The sequence below is a fragment of the Coregonus lavaretus genome (genome assembly GCF_964263955.1).
Source record: "Coregonus lavaretus genome assembly, chromosome: 9".
Classification (NCBI taxonomy): Eukaryota; Metazoa; Chordata; class Actinopteri; order Salmoniformes; family Salmonidae; genus Coregonus; species Coregonus lavaretus.
The window spans coordinates 41,326,673-41,353,716 of NC_139996.1; the positions used below are offsets into that span (position 1 = coordinate 41,326,673).

Here is a 27,044-nt window from a genome sequence, read left to right on the forward strand (position 1 = left end):
CCAGTGGGTCAGAAGTTTACATACACTAAGTTGACTGTGCCTTTAAACAGCTTGGAAAATTCCAGAAAATGATGTCATGGCTTTAGAAGGTTCTGATAGGCTAATTGACATAATTTGAGTCAATTGGAGGTGTACCTGTGGATGTATTTCAAGGCCTACCTTCAAACTCAGTGCCTCTTTGCTTGACATCATGGGAAAATCAAAAGAAATCAGCCAAGACCTCAGAAAAATAATTGTAGACCTCCACAAGTCTGGTTCATCCTTGGGAGCATTTTCCAAACGCCTGAAGGTACCATGTTCAGCTGTACAAACAATAGTATGCAAGTATAAACACCATGGGACCACAAAGCCATCATACCGCTCAGGAAGGAGACACGTTCTGTCTCTTAGAGATGAACGTACTTTGGTGCGAAAAGTGCAAATCAATCCCAGAATAACAGCAAAGGACCTTGTGAAGATGCTGGAGGAAACAGGTACAAAAGTATCTATATCCACAGTAAAACAAGTCCTATATCGACATAACCTGAAAGGCCGCTCAGCAAGGAAGAAGCCACTGCTCCAAAACCTTTACATTTTAGTCATTTAGCAGACGTTCTTATCCAGAGCGACTTACAGTTAGTGAGTGCATACATTTTCATACTGGCCCCCCGTGGGAAACGAACCCACAACCCTGGCATTGCAAGTGCCATGCTCTACCAACTGAGCTACAGGGGACTACAAAACCACCATAAAAAAGCCAGTGAAGCACGGGGGTGGCAGCATCATGCTGTGCGGGTGCTTTGCTGCAGGAGGGACTGGTGCACTTCACAAAATAGATGGCATCATGAGGAAGGAAAATTATGTGGATATATTGAAGCAATATCTCAAGACATCAGTCAGGAAGTTAAAGCTTGGTCGCAAATGGGTCTTCCAAATGGACAATGACCCCAAGCATACGTATGTCAAAATGGCTTAAGGACAACACAAAGACCTGATCCTATAGAAAATGTGTGGGCAGAACTGAAAAAGCGTGTGATGCAAACTGCAAACTGTTCTTTAGGTCCTGGTCAGGTCGTCCATTCTTTTATTAGTCAAATCCACCAGTATTTGGACAAAGCACTTGAAGCTATTGTCTTGTTGTTGTAACAACTGCTTGTAGAACTATTTTTGTTTGTTTAAAAGATCCTTCACGTGTGATAGAGAGACACCACTGTCCTCAAAAACGGTTTTCCAGCCAGCTTTGGTCTTTTTCATGGTAGCTAGCAACGTAGGTTACACTGTTACTCCTCACAGTTCCAGACGGGGCAGGTCACAGGGAAGATTGAAAACAACAAACAGCAGGGATCTAGACATCCACAAACCTGGGACAATCTGCGCTCCCAGCCACAATGGCTAACCAAGTCGCGGGCTGCATTCAAGCCCTCAAGAAAATCCCACTAGCTTGAAATGCTGCTAGCTAGCAGCTAGGTTAGCTGCAACGCCAAATAGCTCCTCAGACCCGTCCTTGGTCGGCAGGATCACTGGACAGAGAATAGCAATCCCAGCAACTGATGCCAACTGTGTCGTGGGATCCAAACTAAAAAGTTAGCTAGCTACAAAGAACTTCCCAATACACTTTCAAAACAACAAACTTTTCAAAACAATAAATCCGAGCTCTCCCTCTTTCCGCGTTCAACAGGAAGTGACGTGGGATGAGTTGGACCTCAGAGTGAAGGAAAAGCAGCCAACAAGTGCTCAGCATATGTGGGAACTCCTTCAAGACTGTTGGAAAAGCATTCCAGGTGAAGCTGGTTGCGAGAATGCCAAGAGTGTGCAAAGCTGTCATCAAGGCGAAGGGTGGCTATTTGAAGAATCTAAAACATAAAATATAATTTGATTTGTTTAACACTTTTTTGGTTACTACATGATTCCATATGTGTTATTTCATAGTTTGATGTCTTCACTATTATTCTACAATGTAGAAAATAGTAAAAATAAAGAAAAACCCTTGAATGAGTAGGTGTGTCCAAACTTTTGACTGGTACTGTACATAAAGTGGTAATAAATTAGTCAAATATAAATAATCAAAATAAAGCTGAAATAAACAGCTGCGTGGCTGTGGAGATACTAGTAGGGAGTGATGATGAACAACTGAATACAAATCAAGTGGAGTGCAAAGGAGAGGGAGACAAGTACTTAGCTAGCTATGTCTGGCACAAATTATTGTAATACACTTACAGTAAGAATGAGGGTGTGTGTAGGCCTATGTGCAGGCATATGCAGAAGAGTGCAAGATTACATGCAGGCATACGTACATTCTGTGGGCGCATGTGTGTGTGACAATATCTAGCATCAGTGTAGACCAACCCGGGGAAGAGAAGGCGTTGTGTGTTTGGCTGTACTGTGAGGTTGTCGGGTGGAGAAGACACTGTTTTGATTAGCTGTACTAATCCCCTCAGTGACAGGCAGGCAAGCAGGCAGGGATTCTTCATGGGCTTGGCCCGCTCTGGTGGGGCCTGCTGATGCCATGTCATGATTCATGATCATCCCCTGACAGACAGAGAGCCTCTCTCTCTCTTTTTCTCTCATTCACTCTCTCTTTCTCTTTCTCTCCCTCTCTCTCTTGCTCTCCTTTCTCTCTCTCTGCTTATCACCCTACCCTTCACAGTTCTGTCCTCAGCTCCACACGAACCACGCAAAGACAACACTTAGCTATAAACTAGATTGCGCCTGAAATTGCCTAGTATGATTCCTCACGAAGCTAGAATAACAAAAAAAAGACCATGATTTTGGGGGGAATTGTATCCTTAGAAGGGTCCTTTGAAGGAAGGATTGATGACATGTGTATCTTAAAGCATAATTGAGAAATAATTAATAGATTTTGGAATATTTGTGACATTTTGGTCTTACACTGGCCTCCTTTAACACTCCATAATGTTTCATCTGTAGGTGCTAAAAAAGCAATTGTTAGTGTCAGATGAAGCTTTTATGCTTGTTCTGTAATATGAGTAGTATTTGGATTTCAATAATAAAAATCTTACATACATCTATGAATATTGAAAAATGTAAACATGAATATAGAAAATTGAAAATTTGGCAAATGTTTTAATATACTGTTGGACATAATATACTCTACGAGCCTATCAAAGTTCCAGAGTGGGATCTCTGGTACTTTTATGATACATTACCAACAGAGTGAATGTGAAAATGGATTCAAATTGGTCGATGATGGATGTGCAATGATACAAATAAAAGCAGCGCTGTGATTGGTTACATTGCCTACTATGCCAATTTCTCTGTATAAAATGGGCCATAACTTTAAAACTAGCATACAGTGCCTTGCAAAAGTATTCATCCCATTGGCGTTTTTCCTATTTTGTTGCATTACAACCTGTAATTTAAATAGATTTTTATTTGGATTTCATGTAATGGACATACACAAAATAGTCAAAATTGGTGAAGTGAAATGAAAAAAATTACTTGTTTCAAAAGATTCTAAAAAATAAATAGTGGAAAAGTGGTGCATGCATATGTATTCACCCCCTTTGCTATGAAGCCCCTAAATAAGATCTGGTGCAAGTCATATAATTAGTTAAATAAAGTCCACCTGTGAGCAATCTAAGTGTCCCATGATCTCAGTATATATACACCTGTTCTGAAAGGCCCCAGAGTCTGCAACACCACTAAGCAAAGGGCACCACCAAGCAAGCGGCACCATGAAGACCAAGGAGCTTTCCAAACAGATCAGGGACAAAGTTGTGGAGAAGTACAGATCAGGGTTGGGTTATAAAAAAATATCAGAAACTTGGAACATCCCACGGAGCACCATTAAATCCATTATTAAAAATTGGAAAAGAATATGGCACCACAACAAACCTGCCAAGAGAGGGCCGCCCACCAAAACTCACGGACCAGGCAAGGAGGGCATTAATCAGAGAGGCAACAAAGAGACCAAAGATAACCCTGAAGGAGCTGCAAAGTTCCACAGCGGAGATTGGAGTATCTGTCCATAGGACCACCTTAAGCCGTACACTCCACAGAGCTGGGATTGACGGAGGAGTGGGGAGAAATAAGCCATTGCTTAAAGAAAAATATAAGCAAACACGTTTGGTTTTCGCCAAAATGCATGTGGGAGACTCCCCAAACATATGGAAGAAGGTACTCTGGTCAGATGAGACTAAAATTGAGCTTTTTGGCCATCAAGGAAAACGCTATGTCTGGCGCAAACCCAACACCTCTCATCACCCCGAGAACACCATCCCCACAGTGAAGCATGGTGGTGGCAGCATCATGCTGTGGGGATGTTTTTCATTTGGCAGGGACTGGGAAACTGGTCAGAATTGAAGGAATGATGGATGGCGCTAAATACAGGAAAATTCTTGAGGGAAAGCTGTTTCAGTCTTCCAGAGATTTGAAACTGGGACGGAGGTTCACCTTCCAGCATGACATTGACCCTAAGCATACTGCTAAAGCAACACTTGAGTGGTTTAAGGAGAAACATTTAAATGTCTTAAATGGCCTAGTCAAAGCCCAGACCTCTATCAAATTGAGAATCTGTGATATGACTTAAAGATTGCTGTACACCAGCGGAACCCATCCAACTTGAAGGAGCTGGAGCAGTTTTGCCTTGAATATGGGCAAAAATCCCTGTGGCTAGATGTGCCAAGCTTATAGAGATACCCCAAGAGACTTGCAGCTGTAATTGCTGCAAAAGGAGGCTCTACAGTATTGACTTTAGGGGGGTGAATAGTTATGTACGCTCAAGCTTATTTCTTGTTTGTTTCACTATAAAAAATATTTTGCATCTTCAAAGTGGTAGGCATGTTGTGTAAATCAAATGATACAAATCCCCCCAAAATCCATTTTAATTCCAGGTTGTAAGGCAACAAAATAGGAAAAATGCCAAGGGGAGTGAATATTTTCGCAAGCCACTGTAGATCCCACTCTGGAACTCTGATATACATGTAGATTATATTCATTTCAACACTATATTGATACATTTACCAAATCTGAAATGGTATTTTTTCTATTTTCATGTCTATATTTTGCAATATCCATAAATATATGTAAGAAATGTGTTGTTGAAATAAAAATAATACTCATATTACAGAGCAAGTGCTAAAGCATCATATGACACCAACAGCTTTGAAGCACCTACAGATGAAACATTATGGAGTGTTAAAGCAGGCCTGGCCAAGGCCAAAATGTCACTTCAATAAACTATTTCTCAATTATGCTTTAAGATACAAATGTCAAATATATGTCAACAACCCTTCCTGCAAAGGACTTCATGAAAATTGAGAAAATCATGGTCGTTTTTTGTTCTAGTTTCATGAGTAATCACCCTAGTGCACTATACAGTATAAGGTGCGATTTCAGACTCATTCCTAGACTTAAGCCTCAAGCCCCACTCTTCCACAGTAACACTGCTAATATTTGACACACCATGCCCAAATTACACCAGCTACTGTGGAAGACTCCATTGACATCCTGAGCCATGGGCACATATAGTAGGCTACCTGGCCAGACACAGACAGGTTACTTACTCCACTCATGCATAGACAGAACGGGCACGCTGCGGTTCCCTTCACAGCCTGCCATCTCCATGCCAATTACATCAAAAATAGGCCTTCCATATTGTTTGGGAAGAATTTAACCACAATCATATTTCTACCTGCTCTCTAGAATGGTTGGAATCCTGCTGTGGCGTCTGGGCCCTCTGGCCAGTCCAGGGCTGCTTTATATGGACCATTGTTGGTGGTTTTGATTTACTGTCGGAAGATACTAGCGTCACCAAAGGATGAGGTTTAGGAACTACCCTGTGATGGTTTGCTCACTTCCCCACTCACGGTGGCCAGAAGGAAAGCTTTGAATCCTTCTGTGGAGAATCTGGAGATGCTACTCCCACCCTCGTTCTTCTCCAATGTTGCTGCGCCAGCCCAGCCCCATCCCTATGCTCATCTTCATTCCCACCCTCAGTACCAGCCCCAGCCAAGCCATAGCTACCTCTGCCTGCTAACAGGAGCATGACGTGAGCTCAGTCCATCCACACCATGCGTTCACTGTGAGTGGTGTTAAGACAATATTAGTCCCACTGTGAAAACATGGCCTGGGAGAGGAAGTCAAACAGGAGGAACCACCAACAACATGGAAGACGATTGGCGAGACCACCACCAATCTGTAGCACGCCACACACACACATATAAACACATAGGCACACACACCACTACCACCACTACAAGCTGCAGCACAGGAAAGCCCCTGATTGTGGACCACCACCTGCTCCCCGTGCTGCAGACCACAGAACCGCAGAACCCTTGTTTTTAAAGGGAGTAGCTCTGCAGTCCACCTGCTGGCTGCCAGAATCAATCATCCTATCATGTCCCTTCAAACCAACGTCGTCCTCAAACAATCTGCCCAAATCAGAAGTGCACGGTTGACAGTACAAGAGAGTCTGAGTAATGTATACCTTTTCCTTCACTGTTTGTCATTCCGAATATCCATCATCTGCCAGAGATGATGTCTTAGTCATTACATACCATCAAGCTGGATCTACTTTAGCGCTACCTTTAGTGGCGTAAGATTCCGTAAGACGTCTGTTGTGTGGTCGTGGCAGTACGTGGTGCTAGGCTAGTCACTGGGCTCCAGGACATTGGATTCCGTGAGTGTTTGATTGGTTGTGATCATGTTTTCCGAGCATTGGGGGTTGTTGTGTTTGCACAGATGAGGCTGGCTGTCAAGGCTGTCACCCAGACGTGACAGAGCTGGGAAAACCTCTCCTATGACACTGATGGATGACCGGAGAAGAGTGGTGTGGCTCTCTCGCAGTGTGTGGCTCACTGTATGGCCAGTGTGTGTGTGAGTGGGTGAGATTTTGCGTCAGTGTGTGAAACAGAGCCCCAACTCAGAATCATTCTCCCAAAGTAGCAGTGTACCAAACTTAAATGGTTTACCCTGGTCAAAGTGGTCAGTCTATTAAAATCACTATTGGTGAATACAAAGGAGGATTTTCCTCTTGTTCACAAAGTAGATTTATACACAACTCTTACAGATAATTTACACGTCAGCTAGCTACAGAGCTAAGCCACAGTCAACAGCCAAACAAACCAGAGCAGAGCACCACCCCTGAGTTGAATAAACCAAACCCTATAGCTGATCACGGACATGGACACCACACTTCAAAGCAGACAGTCACTGACCGAAGGCTTGTCAGCGGAGCACCTCAAAATGGCCGACTAAGGCTAACATGCGAGAGCGGCATCCAATAAGTATCCTAGGGTTTGGGAGAGAAGTGGCTCCTCACAAACAGGGCAGCGAGGCCTTTCATGTGGTAGCCAGTTAAAGCACTCTAATGTTCCGCGAGACACTGAGGGCTGGTGGGGGAAATGGAACAATACATTTAACCACATGAATCACAGGGCCTAGGATTACTTCCGCACACATTTGCAAACACGCATGCACATACACAGACAGACTCACACATTCGCAAGTCACACACATTCTCTCGCATACATGCACCCAGTTTAACTTCTGAGGAGGGGTGAAGTAAGTCCCAAGTACCAAAGGATAGTTCATTTATACCCCCAAAAGTAATGACACGATAACCACTGAACTCAATAGATGGTATCTGTACTCTATTGTGTGGTTGTTAGAGTAATGTTTGTGTACACTTGTGTGTGGGCACCTGTGTGTCTGTGTGAGTTTACACATACAGTGGGGGAAAAAAGTATTTAGTCAGCCACCAATTGTGCAAGTTCTCCCACTTAAAAAGATGAGAGGGGCCTGTAATTTTCATCATAGGTACACGTCAACTATGACAGACAAAATGAGAAAAGATAAACCAGAAAATCACATTGTGGATTTTTAATGAATTTATTTGCAAATTATGGTGGAAAATAAGTATTTGGTCAATAACAAAAGTTTCTCAATACTTTGTTATATACCCTTTGTTGGCAATGACACAGGTCAAACGTTTTCTGTAAGTCTTCACAAGGTTTTCACACACTGTTGCTGGTATTTTGGCCCATTCCTCCATGCAGATCTCCTCTAGAGCAGTGATGTTTTGGGGCTGTCGCTGGGCAACACAGACTTTCAACTCCCTCCAAAGATTTTCTATGGGGTTGAGATCTGGAGACTGGCTAGGCCACTCCAGGACCTTGAAATGCTTCTTACGAAGCCACTCCTTCGTTGCCCGGGCGGTGTGTTTGGGATCATTGTCATGCTGAAAGACCCAGCCACGTTTCATCTTCAATGCCCTTGCTGATGGAAGGAGGTTTTCACTCAAAATCTCACGATACATGGCCCCATTCATTCTTTCCTTTACATGGATCAGTCGTCCTGGTCCTTTTGCAGAAAAACAGCCCCAAAGCATGATGCTTCCACCCCCATGCTTCACAGTAGGTATGGTGTTCTTTGGATGCAACTCAGCATTCTTTGTCCTCCAAACACGACGAGTTGAGTTTTTACTAAAAAGTTATATTTTGGTTTCATCTAACCATATGACATTCTCCCAATCCTCTTCTGGATCATCCAAATGCACTCTAGCAAACTTCAGACGGGCCTGGACATGTACTGGCTTAAGCAGGGGGACACGTCTGGCACTGCAGGATTTGACTCCTTGGCGGCGTAGTGTGTTACTGATGGTAGGCTTTGTTACTTTGGTCCCAGCTCTCTGCAGGTCATTCACTAGGTCCCCCCGTGTGGTTCTGGGATTTTTGCTCACCGTTCTTGTGATCATTTTGACCCCACGGGGTGAGATCTTGCATGGAGCCCCAGATCGAGGGAGATTATCAGTGGTCTTGTATGTCTTCCATTTCCTAATAATTGCTCCCACAGTTGATTTCTTCAAACCAAGCTGCTTACCTATTGCAGATTCAGTCTTCCCAGCCTGGTGCAGGTCTACAATTTTGTTTCTGGTGTCCTTTGACAGCTCTTTGGTCTTGGCCATAGTGGAGTTTGGAGTGTGACTGTTTGAGGTTGTGGACAGGTGTCTTTTATACTGATAACAAGTTCAAACAGGTGCCATTAATACAGGTTACGAGTGGAGGACAGAGGAGCCTCTTAAAGAAGAAGTTACAGGTCTGTGAGAGCTAGAAATCTTGCTTGTTTGTAGGTGACCAAATACTTATTTTCCACCATAATTTGCAAACAAATTCATTAAAAATCCTACAATGTGATTTTCAGGATTTTTTTTTCTCAATTTGTCTGTCATAGTTGACGTGTACCTATGATGAAAATTACAGGCCTCTCTCATCTTTTTAAGTGGGAGAACTTGCACAATTGGTGGCTGACTAAATACTTTTTTTCCCCACTGTATGTATGTGTGCAATGTGAGACCTTGCATGTGCCCATAGCCTATGAGCTGATGACTGCTTGGCACACTCTCTCCAATTTTTCCCCTCTCCGTTCTGGGAAGAGACAGATGTATGTAGTGACAGGCCGTCCCTTCATCCATCAGCACAGTGTGTATCTCTCACTCTCTCTTCCACTGTCCCCATCCCTCCATCCTCCCATCGTCAAAACATCCAAGAAGGCCCAACTATGTGTCACCGGTACACCCCCATCCTCTTGGGGCCAGGCTTCGGTTCATCTCCCCCAGAGACAGTGAGCAAAGCTGGATCTTCACCAGACCAGTGGAGGCCACAGTAGAGGGATGGGCTCCTAAACTACAGAGGCTCCACATGCAGTCACACCCATCAAGGCTCCTCTCCTCTCTGTTCTACATAAACAGACTGATCCTTGATTGCCGCTAGTGTCCATGACTGTCTCAAGGCCTGTATAAAGACTCATATTAGTCATAGACATGTACATACGCACCTGGAAATATATGATGCACATCCAGACTGCTTGATATGCAAAAGTATAAGCCATCTCTGTACATCGTAGCCACAATAATCTGTCGGTGAGAAGAAGGGCTTTGTTGCTTAAGAGGAGTGGAAAAAACATGGCGGTCAATAAGTTCATTAAATGGTGCTTTCCCACAAGAGTGGGACAAACTGACGCCAAATGTTTGGTGGAGAAAGAAGAGAAAGCCGTCCTTCATTGCTCTCCGAGGACAACCCAAAGGACAGCTCCCTAGAGGAGGGAGACATGAAGGGCCACAGAAGACGCTGACAGCTCCCAAATGCCACCAGAGTGCAAATGGCATTAGAAGTGTGTGTCAGATGTACTTATGTCACGGGAGCATCCTTATGATGGAGAATTTCATGCTTTTCAATCCAAGGCTTCTCTTTCTTCTTCTCCCCTCTCTGCTCTCACATGGAGACACATATGCGTTTGGTTAATAAAAAAAAGAAGCCTTTTCGTAATGCGAATTTAGGTCAGAAAACCACTATTTCTTTTGTCTTCGAGTAAATTAAATATCTTTGGGACTAGGGAGGACCCATAGTGGTCTCCTGCTATTGTTATTTGTCCCTAGTCATTTCAGGAGTTACTTAGACCTTAATACCCAAGTCAAGCGACGTATGGCCTAGCTAGGTGCGTCCCTTCGCTCCACTCACCCTCCATCATGCCGGGGCCTAGCTACCCTCCTACACTCCACTCACTAACAACCTGTGTCACCTTCCCTTCCCTCCTTCTTTCTTTCCACTCACCCACAATCATGCCATGCTCCTGGCGCTTGACGATGTCGAAGGAGTTCTGGACGTTCCCCTCCAGGATGTCAAAGACAATGTCGGAGCTGATGTGGGGGGAGGAGTGTGCCGGCGACATGGTTCTCAGGAAAACGATCTCTGTTGGAAGAAGATAACAATTAGAGACAAAATAGCTTTACAGAGCTTTAAACCCTCATAATCAGGCTGGGATTGAAACAGCCAGGCTCGTGCCAACTTCTTCTCGGGGGAAGACAATTAAATGGGAGGCGGCTGAGCTCTGGGTTTATTGTGTGCAGAGGGGGTTATGACGGAGCAAATGGGTGTTCAGTACTGTTGTTCAGTTGGAGGCCTGCAATTCCTAAACACCCCGACAAGGAGCTCATGAGAAACGACAAGGACTTAACTTCCCATGAAGTTGAGGATGAGTGCGTCTGAAACGTGCACCACATGTAGGAATATGGTTGTCTCGGTTTGTCTGTGTGCGATTACAGTGGTCAGTCAGTCAGATCCATCCTAAGTGACACTTAGTCATTGGTTTTGGGCTAGCGACTAGCCAATACTTGATAGTGTTACCAGTATATTAACCTCATCCCCAGGCTTTGAATGCACACAGCTCATATATATTCTGAGTTTGAGAGGACTTGTCTGGTGCACGACATTACCAGTACACTGTCAACAACACTCTTAAGCATTAAGAGATAGATGGGTGGTGTTGAATGAAGTTGAAGGATGGGACTAATAACAACTAACAACAACTAATAACAACAAGATAACTAATAATGTAAAGTATACTGTGTCCATAATAAGTACAGTGGGGAGAACAAGTATTTGATACACTGACGATTTTGCAGGTTTTCCTACTTACAAAGCATGTAGAGGTCTGTATTTTTTATCATAGGTACACTTCAACTGTGAGAGACGGAATCTAAAACAAAAATCCAGAAAATCACATTGTATGATTTTTAAGTAATTAATTTGCATTTTATTGCATGACATAAGTATTTGATCATCTACCAACCAGTAAGAATTCCAGCTCTCACAGACCTGTTCGTTTTTCTTTAAGAAGCCCTCCTGTTCTCCACTCATTACCTGTATTAACTGCACCTGTTTGAAATCGTTACCTGTATAAAAGACACCTGTCCACACACTCAATCAAACAGACTCCAACCTCTCCACAATGGCCAAGACCAGAGAGCTGTGTAAGGACATCAGGGATAAAATTGTAGACCCGCACAAGGCTGGGATGGGCTATAGGACAATAGGCAAGCAGCTTGGTGAGAAGGCAACAACTGTTGGCGCAATTATTAGAAAATGGAAGAAGTTCAAGATGACGGTCAATCACCCTCGGTCTGGGGCTCCATGCAAGATCTCACCTCATGGGGCATCAATGATCATGAGGAAGGTGAGGGATCAGCCCAGAACTACACGGCAGGACCTGGTCAATGACCTGAAGAGAGCTGGGACCACAGTCTCAAAGAAAACCATTAGTAACACACTACGCCGTCATGGATTAAAATCCTGCAGCGCACGCAAGGTCCCCCTGCTCAAGCCAGCGCATGTCCAGGCCCATCTGAAGTTTGCCAATGACCATCTGGATGATCCAGAGGAGGAATGGGAGAAGGTCATGTGGTCTGATGAGACAAAAATATAGCTTTTTGGTCTAAACTCCACTTGCCGTGTTTGGAGGAAGAAGAAGGATGAGTACAACCCCAAGAACACCATCCCAACCGTGAAGCATGGAGGTGGAAACATCATTCTTTGGGGATGCTTTTCTGCAAAGGGGACAGGACGACTGCACCGTATTGAGGGGAGGATGGATGGGGCCATGTATCGCGAGATCTTGGCCAACAACCTCCTTCCCTCAGTAAGAGCATTGAAGATGGGTCGTGGCTGGGTCTTCCAGCATGACAACGACCCGAAACACACAGCCAGGGCAACTAAGGAGTGGCTCCGTAAGAAGCATCTCAAGGTCCTGGAGTGACCTAGCCAGTCTCCAGACCTGAACCCAATAGAACATCTTTGGAGGGAGCTGAAAGTCCGTATTGCCCAGCAACAGCCCCGAAACCTGAAGGATCTGGAGAAGGTCTGTATGGAGGAGTGGGCCAAAATCCCTGCTACAGTGTGTGCAAACCTGGTCAAGACCTACAGGAAACGTATGATATCTGTAATTGCAAACAAAGGTTTCTGTACCAAATATTAAGTTCTGCTTTTCTGATGTATCAAATACTTATTTCATGCAATAAAATGCAAATTAATTACTTAAAAATCATACAATGTGATTTTCTGGATTTTTGTTTTAGATTCTCTCACAGTTGAAGTGTACCTATGATACAGACCTCTACATGCTTTGTAAGTAGGAAAACCTGCAAAATCGGCAGTGTATCAAATACTTGTTCTCCCCACTGTATATAGGTTATAGGTTGAGAGCTTTTGTGAAAGAGCAGTTAGAAAGATATGGCATATAGAAGCAAAACGGATGGACATCATGAAAATGATCGGAGAGGTTGAGGGTAGAGGAAGTTCAAGAGTAAAAACAAACAAAATAGAATTATTGTAAAATTGTCCATAAAATGTATATAGTATGTATAAGCTGGAAGTAGAGGCCTAATCATTGTTGTTCACTAGTTTCCTCCAATTAGGGAAGGGGTGGTGGGGTTGGAAAGAAATAAAGGGAAATATATATTTTTAAAGGATATGTATATCTGTATGTATGTGTATGTATATATATATATATATATATATATATACAGTTGAAGTCGGAAGTTTACATACACTTAGGTTGGAGTCATTAAAACTCGTTTTTCAACCACTCCAGTGGTCAGAAGTTTACATACACTAAGTTGACTGTGCCTATAAACAGCTTGGAAAATTCCAGACAATGATGTCAAGGCTTTAGAAGCTTCTGATAGGCTAATTGACATCATTTGAGTCAATTGGAGGTGTTCCTGTGCATGTATTTCAAGGCCTACCTTCAAACTCAGTGCCTCTTTGCTTGACATCATGGGAAAATCAAAAGAAATCAGTCAAGACCTCAGAAAAAAAATTGTAGACCTCCACAAGTCTGGTTCATTCTTGGGAACAATTTCCAAACGCCTGAAGGTACCACACTCATCTGTACGCAAGTATAAACACCATGGGACCACGCAGCTGTCATACCGCTCAGGCAGGAGACACGTTCTGTCTCCTAGAGATGAACGTACTTTGGTGCGAAAAGTGCAAATAATCCCAGAACAACAGCAAAGGAACTTGTGAAGATGCTGGAGGAAACAGGTACAAAAGTATCTATATCCACAGTAAAACGAGTCCTATATTGACATAACCTGAAAGGCCGCTCAGCAACGAAGAAGACACTGCTCCAAAACCGTCATAAAAAAGCCAGACTATGGTTTGCAACTGCACATGGGGACAAAGATCGTACTTTTTGGAGAAATGTCCTCTGGTCTGATTAAACAAAAATAGAACTGTTTGGCCATAATGACCATCGTTAGGGTTGGAGGAAAAAGGGGGTTGCTTGCAAGCCGAAGAACACCATCCAAACCCTAAAGCACAGGGGTGGCAGCATCATGCTGTGGGGGTGCTTTGCTGCAGGAGGGCCTGGTGCACTTCACAAAATAGATGGCATCATGAGGAAGGAAAATGATGTGGATATATTGAAGCAACATCTCAAGACATCAGTCAGGAAGTTAAAGCTTGGTCGCAAATGGGTCTTCCAAATGGACAATGACCCCAAGCATACTTCCAAAGTTGTGGAAAAATGTCTTAAGGACAACAAAGTCAAGGTATTGGAGTGGCCATCACAAAGCCCTGACCTCAATCCTATAGAAAATGTGTGGGCAGAACTGAAAATGCGTGTGCGAGCAAGGAGGCCTACAAACCTGACTCAGTTACACCAGCTCTGTCAGGAGGAATGGGCCAAATTCACCCAACTTATTGTGGGAAGCTTGTGGAAGGCTACCCGAAACGTTTGAACCAAGTTAAACAATTTAAAGGCAATGCTACCAAATATTAATTGAGTGTATGTAAACTTCTGACCCACTCGGAATGTGATGAAATAAATAAAAGCTGAAATAAATCATTCTCTCTACTATTATTCTGACATTTCACATTCTTAAAATAAAGTGGTAATCATAACTGACCTAAGACAGGGAATTTTTACTAGGATTAAATCTCAGGAATTGTGAAAAACTGAGTTTAAATGTATTTGGCTAAGGTGTATGTAAACTTCCGACTTCAACTGTATATGTATGTATGTATATATGTATGTATGTGTATATATATATATAGAAAAAACAACATATGGGGGATTGGAAGTGATGCAGACAATTACATTGATGGAAGTTACAATCTATCTGCAATATTAAAGCTGATCTACCCATCAAAAAAAAAAAAAAAAACACTCTTAAGCATTGGCTGATTTTGGGCAAGAGGTCACATAAAAAGGACTATACTTGCAAGTATTTTTTTACATAACATGCAGTGAAAAAAAGTTAGCTGTAATACAAATAAGTGTCTGAGATGGCGCCCCTACCTTCTGGCTTGGTGAACTCCCTGAAGGTGGGCAGGGAGATGACGGTGTGGGAGACGGAGTGTACGGGGTCCAGGACACAGCTGATGTTGTTGGGCTGGCATGACTTCACACAGCGGATAGTGTCTGAGCGCTCAACCCTCGCCCTGCTAAGATAAGAAAAACACCACAGCCTCTGACCTTTAGAGTGAGACTATAAAAAGCCTTAGGCACAATCCGCCTTCAGTTCCTCCCCTGGTGATCACAATGACAGGGCATCCTATTCAAAGGGAGAAGTACACCGCACAATCAAGAGTTCAGCAGGGCCTGTGAAACGGCCGCTACACAAACACGATCTGTCCAACTACTGCGGGGATGCTGGTTATAGTGTTCGACATCAAAAACAATGGTACTGTATGTGGCTAGCAAGAATAATAAAACAATGATGGCCAAAGATTGCAGATTGTAGCTGCCTGGTGGAGGCTCTGGTAGCCATTGATGGTTTTGTTTCTGATGCACTGGTTGTGTTCTGTGGGGAGAAGTGGAGAGGAGTGAAATATGAAATACTAAGAGGAGCTGGGAGAATGATGCATGACCTGCTCGCAGGAAAATATTTGGATTTGTTGCGCATGTGTCCACGGCTTCGTATCTGATAATCTCTTGAGGAGAATTTATGGGACGAGGGGGGTTCTAAAAGTCTCCTAAATTGTGAAGAACATGACTAGACAACTCCCGAGCGCTCCAAGCTGCTCTCATCCCATTATTTAAGACTCTGTTTATTTCACAGTCTAATCAGTGGCAGCTCAAGGGGAGACCCCGCTGAAACAAACGCCACCCACCAGCATACCTACATATACAGGGCCACTACGCTGCCAGGAGCCTGTACTGGAATCTGAGAGGAACTGCTTCTTCACCACCAAGCACCAGGGACAGAGCCCTGTCTTTAAATCATCAATGCCCTGGGGATGACGAGAGATGTCCTGGTTACGAAACATATCAAAACAAATTCTACAACTCAACGTCAGCTGTTATCTCCTCAGCTTGGTGGAGTGTGAGGATGTACCATGCTCTTCCCAATTCCATGAGCCTAGTCTAAACAGCCAAAATACCCTATATGCCGCTTATATTGTTGATAATGTCTCGTGTGGATGGGCTTCAAACGGAAGGTTATGCAATGTAATGCCAACAGACAAGTCACACTGAAAGTAGCTGGCCAGTGCATACATGATTTCGCTCTGGTTTCCAAGAGTAACATGTATAGGTCCAGTGAACGTCCACCACTGCTCCAGTATAATATTATATATAATATAGTATAATATATAATATAGCTACATAGTGGTTCATTATCCATGCCTCTCTGTCTTTTCTCGTGGGACCTATAGGCTGCAGCTCAACACCAGGCCAGAACCTGGCTCGGGTTGCACGGCTCCTTTCATGGAGAGAGGGGAGAAGCCCCTGACAAAAACTCAAGCCGCCACTGGGTAGGGGCTTGTAATTAGCAATTAGCGGCTGGGTCCAAGTTTTGCTTTGGTCCAGGCCAAAGCCACAAAATGTTCTCCAAGTTTATAATACTTCGGCCTGCAGCAACGAGAGGAGAAAGCAGGCCCTGGAGGACGGGGGCGAACGCTCTGCTTCGCTGGGCCACAGAGTAAATTGACGAGATTATAATGACCCAGGGTGAACTGCCCCTCGCACAGAGCGGGGTACATCAAAGACAAGACAGCAAGTGGAGAGGAGTGCTAATTATGGTGTGTGTGTGTGTGTGTGTGTGCCACAGGAAGGCCCTTGTGTCCCCATCCTCCCATCTCTCTCTACAGCTCACGTGGCCCGGAGAGACCCAGCCCTACAGAAAAACCCCACTACTTTAAGACCAGAAAGGAAAACAGACTGTTGGATGGGATGGAAGTCCTCTGGTCAAGCACTGCAAAGTTTTTTGGGTAATTATTATTTATAGTCTGCGCATTGATAACGTCCCAACACAAACACAGCAGGGCATCATTCATTCTCCGAGCGGTGATGTTGCTCTGCCACAAATTGTTCAGACCACCGGCCAGAACTCAGATCCCCATAACTCAGTGTCAGAGTAGAGAAAAAAACCTAGTGCGCTGTAGCTGTGCACCGACCGCCATGTTTTTTATATCCCCAATAGAGAGGTGCATCCTTACTGCTCTGACAAGTTAGGAGGAACCTGGTATCTACATATGAATTTACAGTTATTTTAAGCCACAGCCCAGGCAGGCTCTGACTGGTGGCCAAACGGCACGTCAGACTATTTATACTTTGTGCTGTGCATATTTCCTTGTCTTCCACGACTGCTTCCACCAAATCAACCATGACTTGACAGTGGCAATATGCTATTTAAAACATTGATAATCACCTCCTAGAATATCACAGTTCTATTAAACAGATGTGTTTTACAAACCACATACTCTTACCCCAAACATTAACTGCATACTTACAGGTCATAGTGCCCCCAGCTATGTAATTCTCCTATTCAAAATTAGATATCTGATGCTGTTCACAAAACATACTGTATGTTAAAAAATAGATCCGGATTGAATATCTAATTCAATTTTATTACAAACCAATTTATTAAACAAATCAACCATAAGATATTAGGACTATGGACTACACCATGTAAATGATAATACACACACAGTAATCAACAGGCATCCCCAGGCAACTACCTCAATACCCTGCCCTATAGTGCCACCTAGCGGCTATTCAAACGCCATACCTCCAACAGGGTACATTACATTTGGCCTATCTTGCTGGGAAATACATGGAATAGCTACAGTAATCACAAAAAACACAATAGGAACAAAAACAAGGAGACAAATGGCACAGAACAATCCTGCTTCAGGTCTATGTCAGCTGTGTTAGTGTTTGGCTTCAGGTCTATGTCAGCTGTGTTAGTGTTTGGCTTCAGGTCTATGTCAGCTGTGTTAGTGTTTGGCTTCAGGTCTATGTCAGCTATGTTAGTGTTTGCTTATCGTGGTCATTACAGACCTATTTTTGTTGCTATGCTACTACTCTCAAATCAAATCAAATCAATTTTTATTTGCCACATGCGCCGAATACAACAGGTGTAGACATTACCGTGAAATGTTTACTAACAGCCCTTAAGTAACAATGCATTTATTTTTTTATAAAAAAATTAAACAACAACAACAAAAAACTGTGGAGAAAAAAAGAGAAGAAGTAAAATAAAATAACAGTAGGGAGGCTATATACAGGGGGGTACCGGTGCAGAGTCAATGTGCGGGGGCACCGGCTAGTTGAGGTAGTTGAGGTAATATGTACAGTGAGGGAAAAAAGTATTTGATCCCCTGCTGATTTTGTTCGTTTGCCCACTCACAAAGACATGATCAGTCTATAATTGTAATGGTAGGTTTATTTGAACAGTGAGAGACAGAATAACAACAAAAAAATCCAGAAAAACGCATGTCAAAAATGTTATAAATTGATTAGCATTTTAATGAGGGAAATAAGTATTTGACCCATCTGCAAAACATGACTTAGTAATTGGTGACAAAACCCTTGTTGGCAATCACAGAGGTCAGACGTTTCTTGTAGTTGGCACCAGGTTTGCACACAACTCAGGAGGGATTTTGTCCCACTCCTCTTTGCAGATCTTCTCCAAGTCATTAAGGTTTCGAGCCTGACGTTTGGCAACTCGAACCTTCAGCTCCCTCCACAGATTTTCTATGGGATTAAGGTCTGGAGACTGGCTAGACCACTCCAGGACCTTAATGTGCTTCTTCTTAAGCCACTCCTTTGTTGCCTTGGCCATGTGTTTTGGGTCATTGTCATGCTGGAATACCCATCCACGACCCATTTTCAATGCCCTGACTGAGGGAAGGAGGTTCTCACCCAAGAATTGACGGTACATGGCCCGTCCATCGTCCCTTTGATGCGGTGAAGTTGTCCTGTCCCCTTAGCAGAAAAACACCCCCAAAGCATAATGTTTCCACCTCCATGTTTGACGGTAGGGATGGTGTTCTTGGGGTCATAGGCAGCATTCCTCCTCCTCCAAACACGGCGAGTTGAGTTGATGTCAAAGAGCTCGATTTTGGTCCCATCTGACCACAACACTTTCACCCAGTTCTCCTCTGAATCATTCAGATGTTCATTGGCAAACTTCAGATGGCCCTGTATATGTGCTTTCTTGAGCAGGGGGACCTTGCGGGCGCTGCAGGATTTCAGTCCTTCACGGTGTAGTGTGTTACCAATTGTTTTCTTGGTGACTATGGTCCCAGCTGCCTTGAGATCATTGGCAAGATCCTCCCTTGTAGTTCTGGGCTGATTCCTCACCGTTCGCATGATCATTGCAACTCCACGAGGTGAGATCTTGCATGGAGCCCCAGGCCGAGGGAGATTGACAGGTCTTTTGTGTTTCTTCCATTTGCGAATAATCGCACCAACTGTTGTCACCTTCTCACCAAGCTGCTTGGCAATGGTCTTGTAGCCCATTCCAGCCTTGTGTACGTCTACAATCTTGCCCCTGACATCCTTGGAGAGCTCTTTGGTCTTGGCCATGGTGGAGAGTTTGGAATCTGATTGATTGATTGCTTCTGTGGACAGGTGTCTTTTATACAGGTAACACGCTGAAATTAGGAGCATTCCCTTTAAGAGTGTGCTCCTAATCTCAGCTCGTTACCTGTATAAAAGACACCTGGGAGCCAGAAATCTTTCTGATTGAGAGGGGGTCAAATACTTATTTCCCTCATAAAAATGCAAATCAATTTATAACATTTTTGACATGCGTTTTTCTGGACTTTTTTGTTTTTATTCTGTCTCTCACTGTTCAAATAAACCTACCATTAAAATTATAGACTGATAATTTCTTTGTCAGTGGGCAAATGTACAAAATCAGCAGGGGATCAAATACTTTTTTCCCTCACTGTACATGTGGGTAGAGTTAAAGTGACTATGCATAAATAACTAACAGAGTAGCAGCAGCGTAAAACAATGGGGTGGGGTTGGGGGTGGGGGGGCAGTGCAAATAGTCCGGGTAGCCATGATTAGCTGTTCAGGAGTCTTATGGCTTGGGGGTAGAAGCTGTTGAGAAGCCTTTTGGACCTAGACTTGGCGCTCCGGTACCGCTTGGCGTCCGGTAGCAGAGAGAACAGTCTAATGACTAGGGTGGCTGGAGTCTTTGACAATTTTGAGGGCCTTCCTCTGACACCGCCTGGTATAGAGGTCCTGGATGGCAGGAAGCTTGGCCCCAGTGATGTACTGGGCCGTATGCACTACCCTCTGTAGTACCTTGCGGTCGGAGGCCGAGCAGTTGCCATACCAGGTGGTGATGCAACCAGTCAGGATGCTCTCGATGGTGCAGCTGTATACCTTTTTGAGGATCTGAGGACCCATGCCAAATCTTTTCAGTCGCCTGCGAGGGAATAGGCTTTGTCGTGCCCTCTTTACGACTGTCTTGGTGTGTTTGGACCATGATAGTTCGTTGGTGATGTGGACACCAAGGAACTTGAAGCTCTCAACCTGTTCCACTACAGCCCCGTCGATGAGAATGGGGGCGTGCTCAGTCCTCTTTTTTTTCCTGTAGTCCACAATCATCTCCTTTGTCTTGGTCACGTTGAGGGAGAGGTTGTTATCCTGGCACCACACGGCCAGGTCTCTGATCTCCTCCCTATAGGCTGTCTCATCGTTGTCGGTGATCAGGCCTACCACTGTTGTGTCGTCGGCAAACTTAATGATGGTGTTGGAGTCGTGCCTGGCCATGCAGTCATGGGTGAACAGGGAGTACAGGAGGGGACTGAGCACGCACCCCTGAGGGGCCCCCGTGTTGAGGATCAGCGTGGCAGATGTGTTGTTACCTACCCTTACCACCTGGGGGCGGCCTGTCAGGAAGTCCAGGATCCAGTTGCAGAGGGAGTTGTTTAGTCCCAGGATCCTTAGCTTAGTGATGAGCTTTGAGACCACTATGGTGTTGAACGCTGAGCTGTAGTCAATGAATAGCATTCTCACGTAGGTGTTCGTCTTGTCCAGGTGGGAAAGGGCAGTGTGGAGTGCAATAGAGATTGCATAATCTCTCTACTCTGGAATTGTGTTATAGGGTGCTCCTGGACAACAAACACCAGGACTTTGGCTAGGTAGGTGCTGGTGGTGCCGTAACGCAGCAGTCTCATCTCCAGAGACAGCTCAAAGTCCTGCGGCTCAGTGATGGGCCGCCACAGCCATCACGCCACCAGAAGGCACTCTTTGAGCGCTGAAGAAGCTGCCCTCGTTGCCACCGACGATGGCAATCTGGACATGGTCTCCGGACACGGTGTTGGATGGGCCCATGCGAAAGACGTTGGTTGGCACAGGGATGTTGGTGGGGAAGGTGAGTTGGTAATAGGTTATTCTCAGAGGCGAGGCCAGGCATTCACTAGTCTGATTGCAAAGCAAGCGTTCACAAGGACAGTAAGGAAAGAGAGGGGCCAGAGACAGGACAGAACAAGACAAGACAAAGACGAACAGATAGAACAAACAGAGAAACAGAGAAAATAGAGAGGTATAAGTTTGATTTGCCGTGCATGGCATGCTGCTAGCTGGGTGGGGCTAGGTGGGTAGGGACAAAGTCACATCAGAATCAAGAGCCTCATGTGTTTCTGTGGAACGACATGTGTCACTCTGCCCACTGTAGGGTCATGCAAGAACATATCAAAGCATAGTATTACATTTCCTCATTCAACTGCCTGCATTAACACTGCATATAACAGAACATGCTTTAACTGAATCCTAACTGAAGCAGTATGCATCAACATTGGGCATGCACAGCTTCAATACAGAGGTAGGGGTTGGAGATGAGGTTGGGGTTGTCTATACACTGTAGAGCAGTGGCCGTAAAATAACTTGTGCCTGATCCACACTATAGGGCCGACCCTGAAGGCGCGCGTATCCCCCTCAGCAGATGGCCACCAGAACCTCCTACGCAGGAACTCCAACGTCCTGGCGCCCCCCGGATGGCTGATGATGTCGGACGTGTGCGCCCACTGAAGCAGTCGCGAGCGCGCAGCCTTGGGTACGTACATCCTCCCCGATGGACCTCCACCCGGATTGGGCTCCCGCCGTAGCGCTGCTCTGACCAGCCTATCGATTCCCCACGAAATTGGGGCAGCAATCAGGGCGTTGGGGACAATGGGGTCGAACTGCCAGGTGAGCGACTCAGGCTTGGTGTTCTTCGACCCCGGACGGTATGAGATGGTAAACCGGAACCTGGTGAAGAACAACGCCCACCTGGCCTGGCCCAAGTTGAGCCTCTTGGCACCCTGAATGTAAGTTCTTATGGTCCGTCCATACGACGAATGGATGGGCGGCCCCCTCTAGCCAATGCCTCCACTCCCCAGGGCGAGCTTAACCGCTAGCAACTCATGGTTCCCCACGTCATAATTCTGCTCCGCCGGGGACATCCAACGGGAGTAAACGCACAGGGGTGAATCTTACCATCCATGAGGAACCGCTGGGACAGGATTGCTCCCACCGCAACGTCTGACGCATCCACCTCCACAATGAACGGCAGGGACGGATCAGGATGACCTAGGACTGGGGCCGATGTAAAGCGCCGCTTAAGCGCATCAAATGCGTTCCCCGCTTCCCGGGTCCAGGCGAAGGAGCGCACGCTTGTCTGGGTGAGGGCTGTCAGGGGAGCGGCTAGGAAGCTAAACTTGCGAATAAATCGGCTATAAAAATTTGTGAACCCTAAAAAACGTTGTAGATGCTTGAGGGATGAGGCCAATCCAGTACCGCGCTGTCCTTGGTTGGGTCCATCCGTAGGTCCCCTTGGTTGACGATGAACCCCAGGAAGGAGACTGTCTCTGTGTGGAACACGCACTTCTCCACCTTGACGTAGAGCTGGTTACAGAGAAGGCGTTGGAGGACCTGCCGAACGTGCTGCTGGTGTTCACTCATGTCCTTTGAAAATATTAGGATGTCATCCAAATACACGAAGACGCTGTAGTCGAGGAGGTCCCGGAGCATGTAATTGACCAACGCCTGGAACACTGCAGGCATGTTGGCTAGACTGAACGGCATGACTTGGTACTCGTAATGCCCACTGGGTGTGTTAAAAGCCGTCTTCCACTCGTCCCCCTCCCGAATCCTCACCAGGTTTTAGGCATTGCATAAGTCCAGCTTGGTGAAGACCCAGGCTCCCTGCAACTACTCGAATGCAGTCGTCATCAGGGGGAGTGGGTAGCGGTTCTTAACCATGATGTCGTTGAGCGCCCAGTAATCAATGCACGGCCGCTGCCCACCGTCCTTTTTCCCCACAAAGAAGAAGCCCGCGCCCGCGGGTGAGGTAGAGGGATGGATGTGACCCTCGACGAGTGCCTCGTCGATATACTCCCTCATGGCCAGCGTCTCCGGCTGGGACAAGGAAAACAATCGCCCTCGTGTGGATATGGCGCCCGGCAGGAGATCGATAGCGCAGTCGTATGGCCAGTGAGGAGGTAGGCCCTTGGCACACCTCTTACTAAACACCTCCCAATACTCCCGGGGAATGCCTGCCAGGTCTGGGCCGGTGACGGAGTCTGTAGCCGCCGTCCTCCCGGTGGCAACCGCTGCTAGGACGGTAGGCGGTTCGGAGTACGGGATCTGGGGAAGAGGTGAGGACTGGTAGGTGGTCTGGAACGGTGGTTTGGGCTGATGAGTGGTCGGTGGAGACCGGAACAGGACGGGGGCGGAGCCTCCCTCCAGGATGAGCTACCCTGTGGACCAGTCTATCCAGGGTTTGTGGGCGACCAGCCAGGGGTGCCCGAGGAAGGAGAGTTCGTCCTTCATCCTCTCCGATAGCCCCTGTGCATAAAGGACGACCAGGGCGGCCTCCTCCCATCCTGCCTCTCGAGCCCGGGTCCAGAACTCCACGGAGTAGTCCGCCGCCGAACGGTCACCCTGCCGACAGGCCGTGAGCCGCCTCGTGCCCTGACACCACTCGAGAGGTGTCGAACACCTTGCGTAGCTCCCGGGTGAATTGGTAGGAGTCGGAGCATGCCAGAGTTTGGCTCTCCCACTCCGCGGTAGCCCAGGAAAGGGCCCGACCCGTCAACAGAGTGATGATGTAGGCCACCCGGCCCTGCTCCGTCGGGAAGGAGGAGGGTTGTAGGCTGAATACCAGGGAACACTGGGTGAGGAATTCCCTGCAGCCCTCTGGACGTCCGTCATACCTCTCCGGAGGTGGTAGGCGAGGTTCCTGCGATGTCGCAGGCGTGACTGGAGACGCCGCTGTCATCAAGGCAAAGGGTGGCTACTTAGCAGAATCTCAAATATAAAATATATTTTGATTTGTTTAACACTCTTTTGGTTACTACATGATTCCATATGTGTTATTTCATAGTTTTGATTTCTTCACTATTATTCTACAATGTAGAAAATAGTCAAAATAAAGAAACACCCTCGAAATAGTAGGTGTGTCCAAACTTTTGACTGGTACTGTATATAAATTCAATTAAATAGTCTAGTACACACACCAAAACATTTCAGATGTTCAAATCAAAAGGCTATTGGACAGAAAAACGTGGGCAGTTGGGTGCATTGCAAATCCAGAACAGTTGAACATCAACATAATAAACTAAAGCACTGATCATTGGGAACGAGATCAAAATGACTGCTAAGGCTTGATCCATAAATTAAATAATACATTTGCCTACAAAACTAAAACAATCCATATGTTCAAATCAAAAGATTAACATGAAATCAATACTGCAGCCACATCCCGAGTCCCCGGTGCCGACGCATTCAGAAAACAAAAGATGGTTTAGAATTTAGTTTTAAAGCTCGGATGAAGGCCAAGAGAACAATAAACATTTTTCAATTAGAAAACAGAAATCCACTTTCGGTTAAAAAAATATATTTACTTCTGTTTTCAAAGCTGTAACTTAAGATGCAATACTCGTGATCATTTTAAGGAGAACAAAAACTACTTTGCCTACATTTGAACACCACCGCAGAAGCTTCGCTATTCGGCATCTTCCCAATTAAGTAGCCTAGTTTTGTTGTCTGGCTACTTGAAGAGAACTAGGGCCTATCACTCGCAGCCCACCTTGTGGGAAAGTGTGCATCGAATTCTACTAGATGAAGAGCCGAAATTAGTATAACATCCTGGCATTTATACCATACTCGATTTTCTAAAATGTACATACTATAACTCATTCTATTTTCGCATACTGAGACTGCATCATGCACGATTGCGTTGTTTCCCACTATTCGTTGATTTCGGTAGCGCATCCCCATATCTAATTGATCAGCTGTTGTCAAAACCGAAATGAGTATGACATCCGGGCATTTAAAATATACTAGAATTTCGATACTATTTAGGACCCAAGTATGGGTATGTGAACTTAAAACAGATATATATACCCCCAGTATTTGAGAAAGTGACCTCAGGTAGGTAGGTACTCACGTCTCCCCTGTTTGGCGGTAGTTGGGTGGACACTCGAATGACAGGCATCTGAATCCACCCTGCACGTTGAAGCAGCTCTCTGTCTCAGAGCAGGTGTGTGTCCCTGTCACACACTCATCAACATCTGTACAGGAAGAGAAACAAATAAACTCAGAACCATAAAAATAGAAAATCCTTTATATCAAACATAAAACCTGGGTTCAAACCTCAGTCTCCTGCGTGCCAAGAGAATGTGTTAGACCGCTAATCTAAAGCCTAGGCATTAGCTCAGGGAGCTAACATACAGTGCATTCAGAAAGTATTCAGACCCCTTGACTTTTTCCACATTTTGTTACGTTACAGCCTTATTCTAAAATGTATTACATATTTTTAAAAATCCTCAGCAATCTACACACAACACCCCATAATGACAAAGCAAAAACAGTTTTTTAGAAATGTTTGCAAATGTACATAAGTATTCAGACCCTTTGATTTGAGACTCGAAACTGAGCTGCTCCAGAGCGATCAGGACCTCAGACTGGGGCGAAGGTTCACCTTCCGACAGGACAACGACCCTAAGCACACAGCCAAGACAATGCAGGAGTGGCTTCAGGACAAGTCTCTGAATGTCCTTGAGTGGCTCAGCCAGAGCCCGGACTTGAACCCGATCGAACATCTCTGGAGAGACCTGAAAATAGCTGTGCAGCAACGCTCCCCATCCAACCTGACAGAGCTTGAGAGGATCTGCAGAGAAGAATGGGTGAAACTCCCCAAATACAGATGTGCCAAGCTTGTAGCGTCATAACCAAGAAGACTGTAATGCTGTAATCGCTGCCAAAGGTCTTCAACAAAGTACTGAGTAAAGGGTCTGAATACTTATGTAAATGTGATTTTTTGTTTTTGTATTTTTTATAAAGTAGCAACATTTCTAAAAATCTGTTTTGGCTTTGTCATTATGGGTTATTGTGTGTAGATTGATGAGGAAGAAAATGTATTTAATACATTTTAGAATAAGGGGTCTGAATACTTTCCGAAGGCACTGTACGTTTTCAAATCTCAGGCAAGGTCACTCGTTACGCGAGTGTGTTCACCGAATTATCACTGTTACTATATTTCTTCTGATCTGAAGTATGACCATGACCCCCATGCTGTGGATCCCTGCACCCCCCTGAGGAGCAAGGCCTTACCCTGGCAGCTGCGTCCGTTGGGAGCCAGGATGTAGCCGGTGGCGGGGCAGATGCAGTGGAAGCTCCCAGGGGTGTTGTGGCAGTGGTAGGAGCAGATGTGACCCCGGGTGGGCAGGGCACACTCATCAATGTCTGGAAAGGTCAGAGGTTAAAGATCAGAGGTCAAACATGGAGGATGTAAAGGATACAGGAAGTAAAGACAATAAATACCTCACTAATGGGGCTCCTGATTAGGTTTGACAGTAGGCTATGGCTCATCGGATACCGTTTTAGCATCTCCTACCTTCACAGTTGATGCCATCTATGTCACTGAGCTGGTAGCCACGGCGACAGTAGCACTGGTAGGAGCCGTACACGTTGGCACACTCTTGACTGCAGGGGCTGCTCTCACATTCATTTAGATCTACACCCAACAATATAACTCA

General features: G+C 45.3%; 1 protein-coding gene across 1 annotated transcript in view; it reads right to left on the reverse strand.

The window, feature by feature from the left end:
• LOC311134464 (fibulin-1-like) overlaps nucleotides 1–27,044 on the reverse strand; it is a gene marked incomplete at its 5' end in the record, with an annotated part of 61,543 nt that overhangs the window by 10,467 nt on the left and 24,032 nt on the right. The window contains 5 exons of the mRNA XM_084168148.1: nucleotides 10,551–10,688; nucleotides 15,079–15,224; nucleotides 25,454–25,577; nucleotides 26,620–26,751; nucleotides 26,903–27,022. Of these exons, the coding sequence (XP_084024274.1) occupies nucleotides 10,551–10,688; nucleotides 15,079–15,224; nucleotides 25,454–25,577; nucleotides 26,620–26,751; nucleotides 26,903–27,022 (660 nt within the window). The remainder of the gene's footprint in view (nucleotides 1–10,550; nucleotides 10,689–15,078; nucleotides 15,225–25,453; nucleotides 25,578–26,619; nucleotides 26,752–26,902; nucleotides 27,023–27,044) is intronic.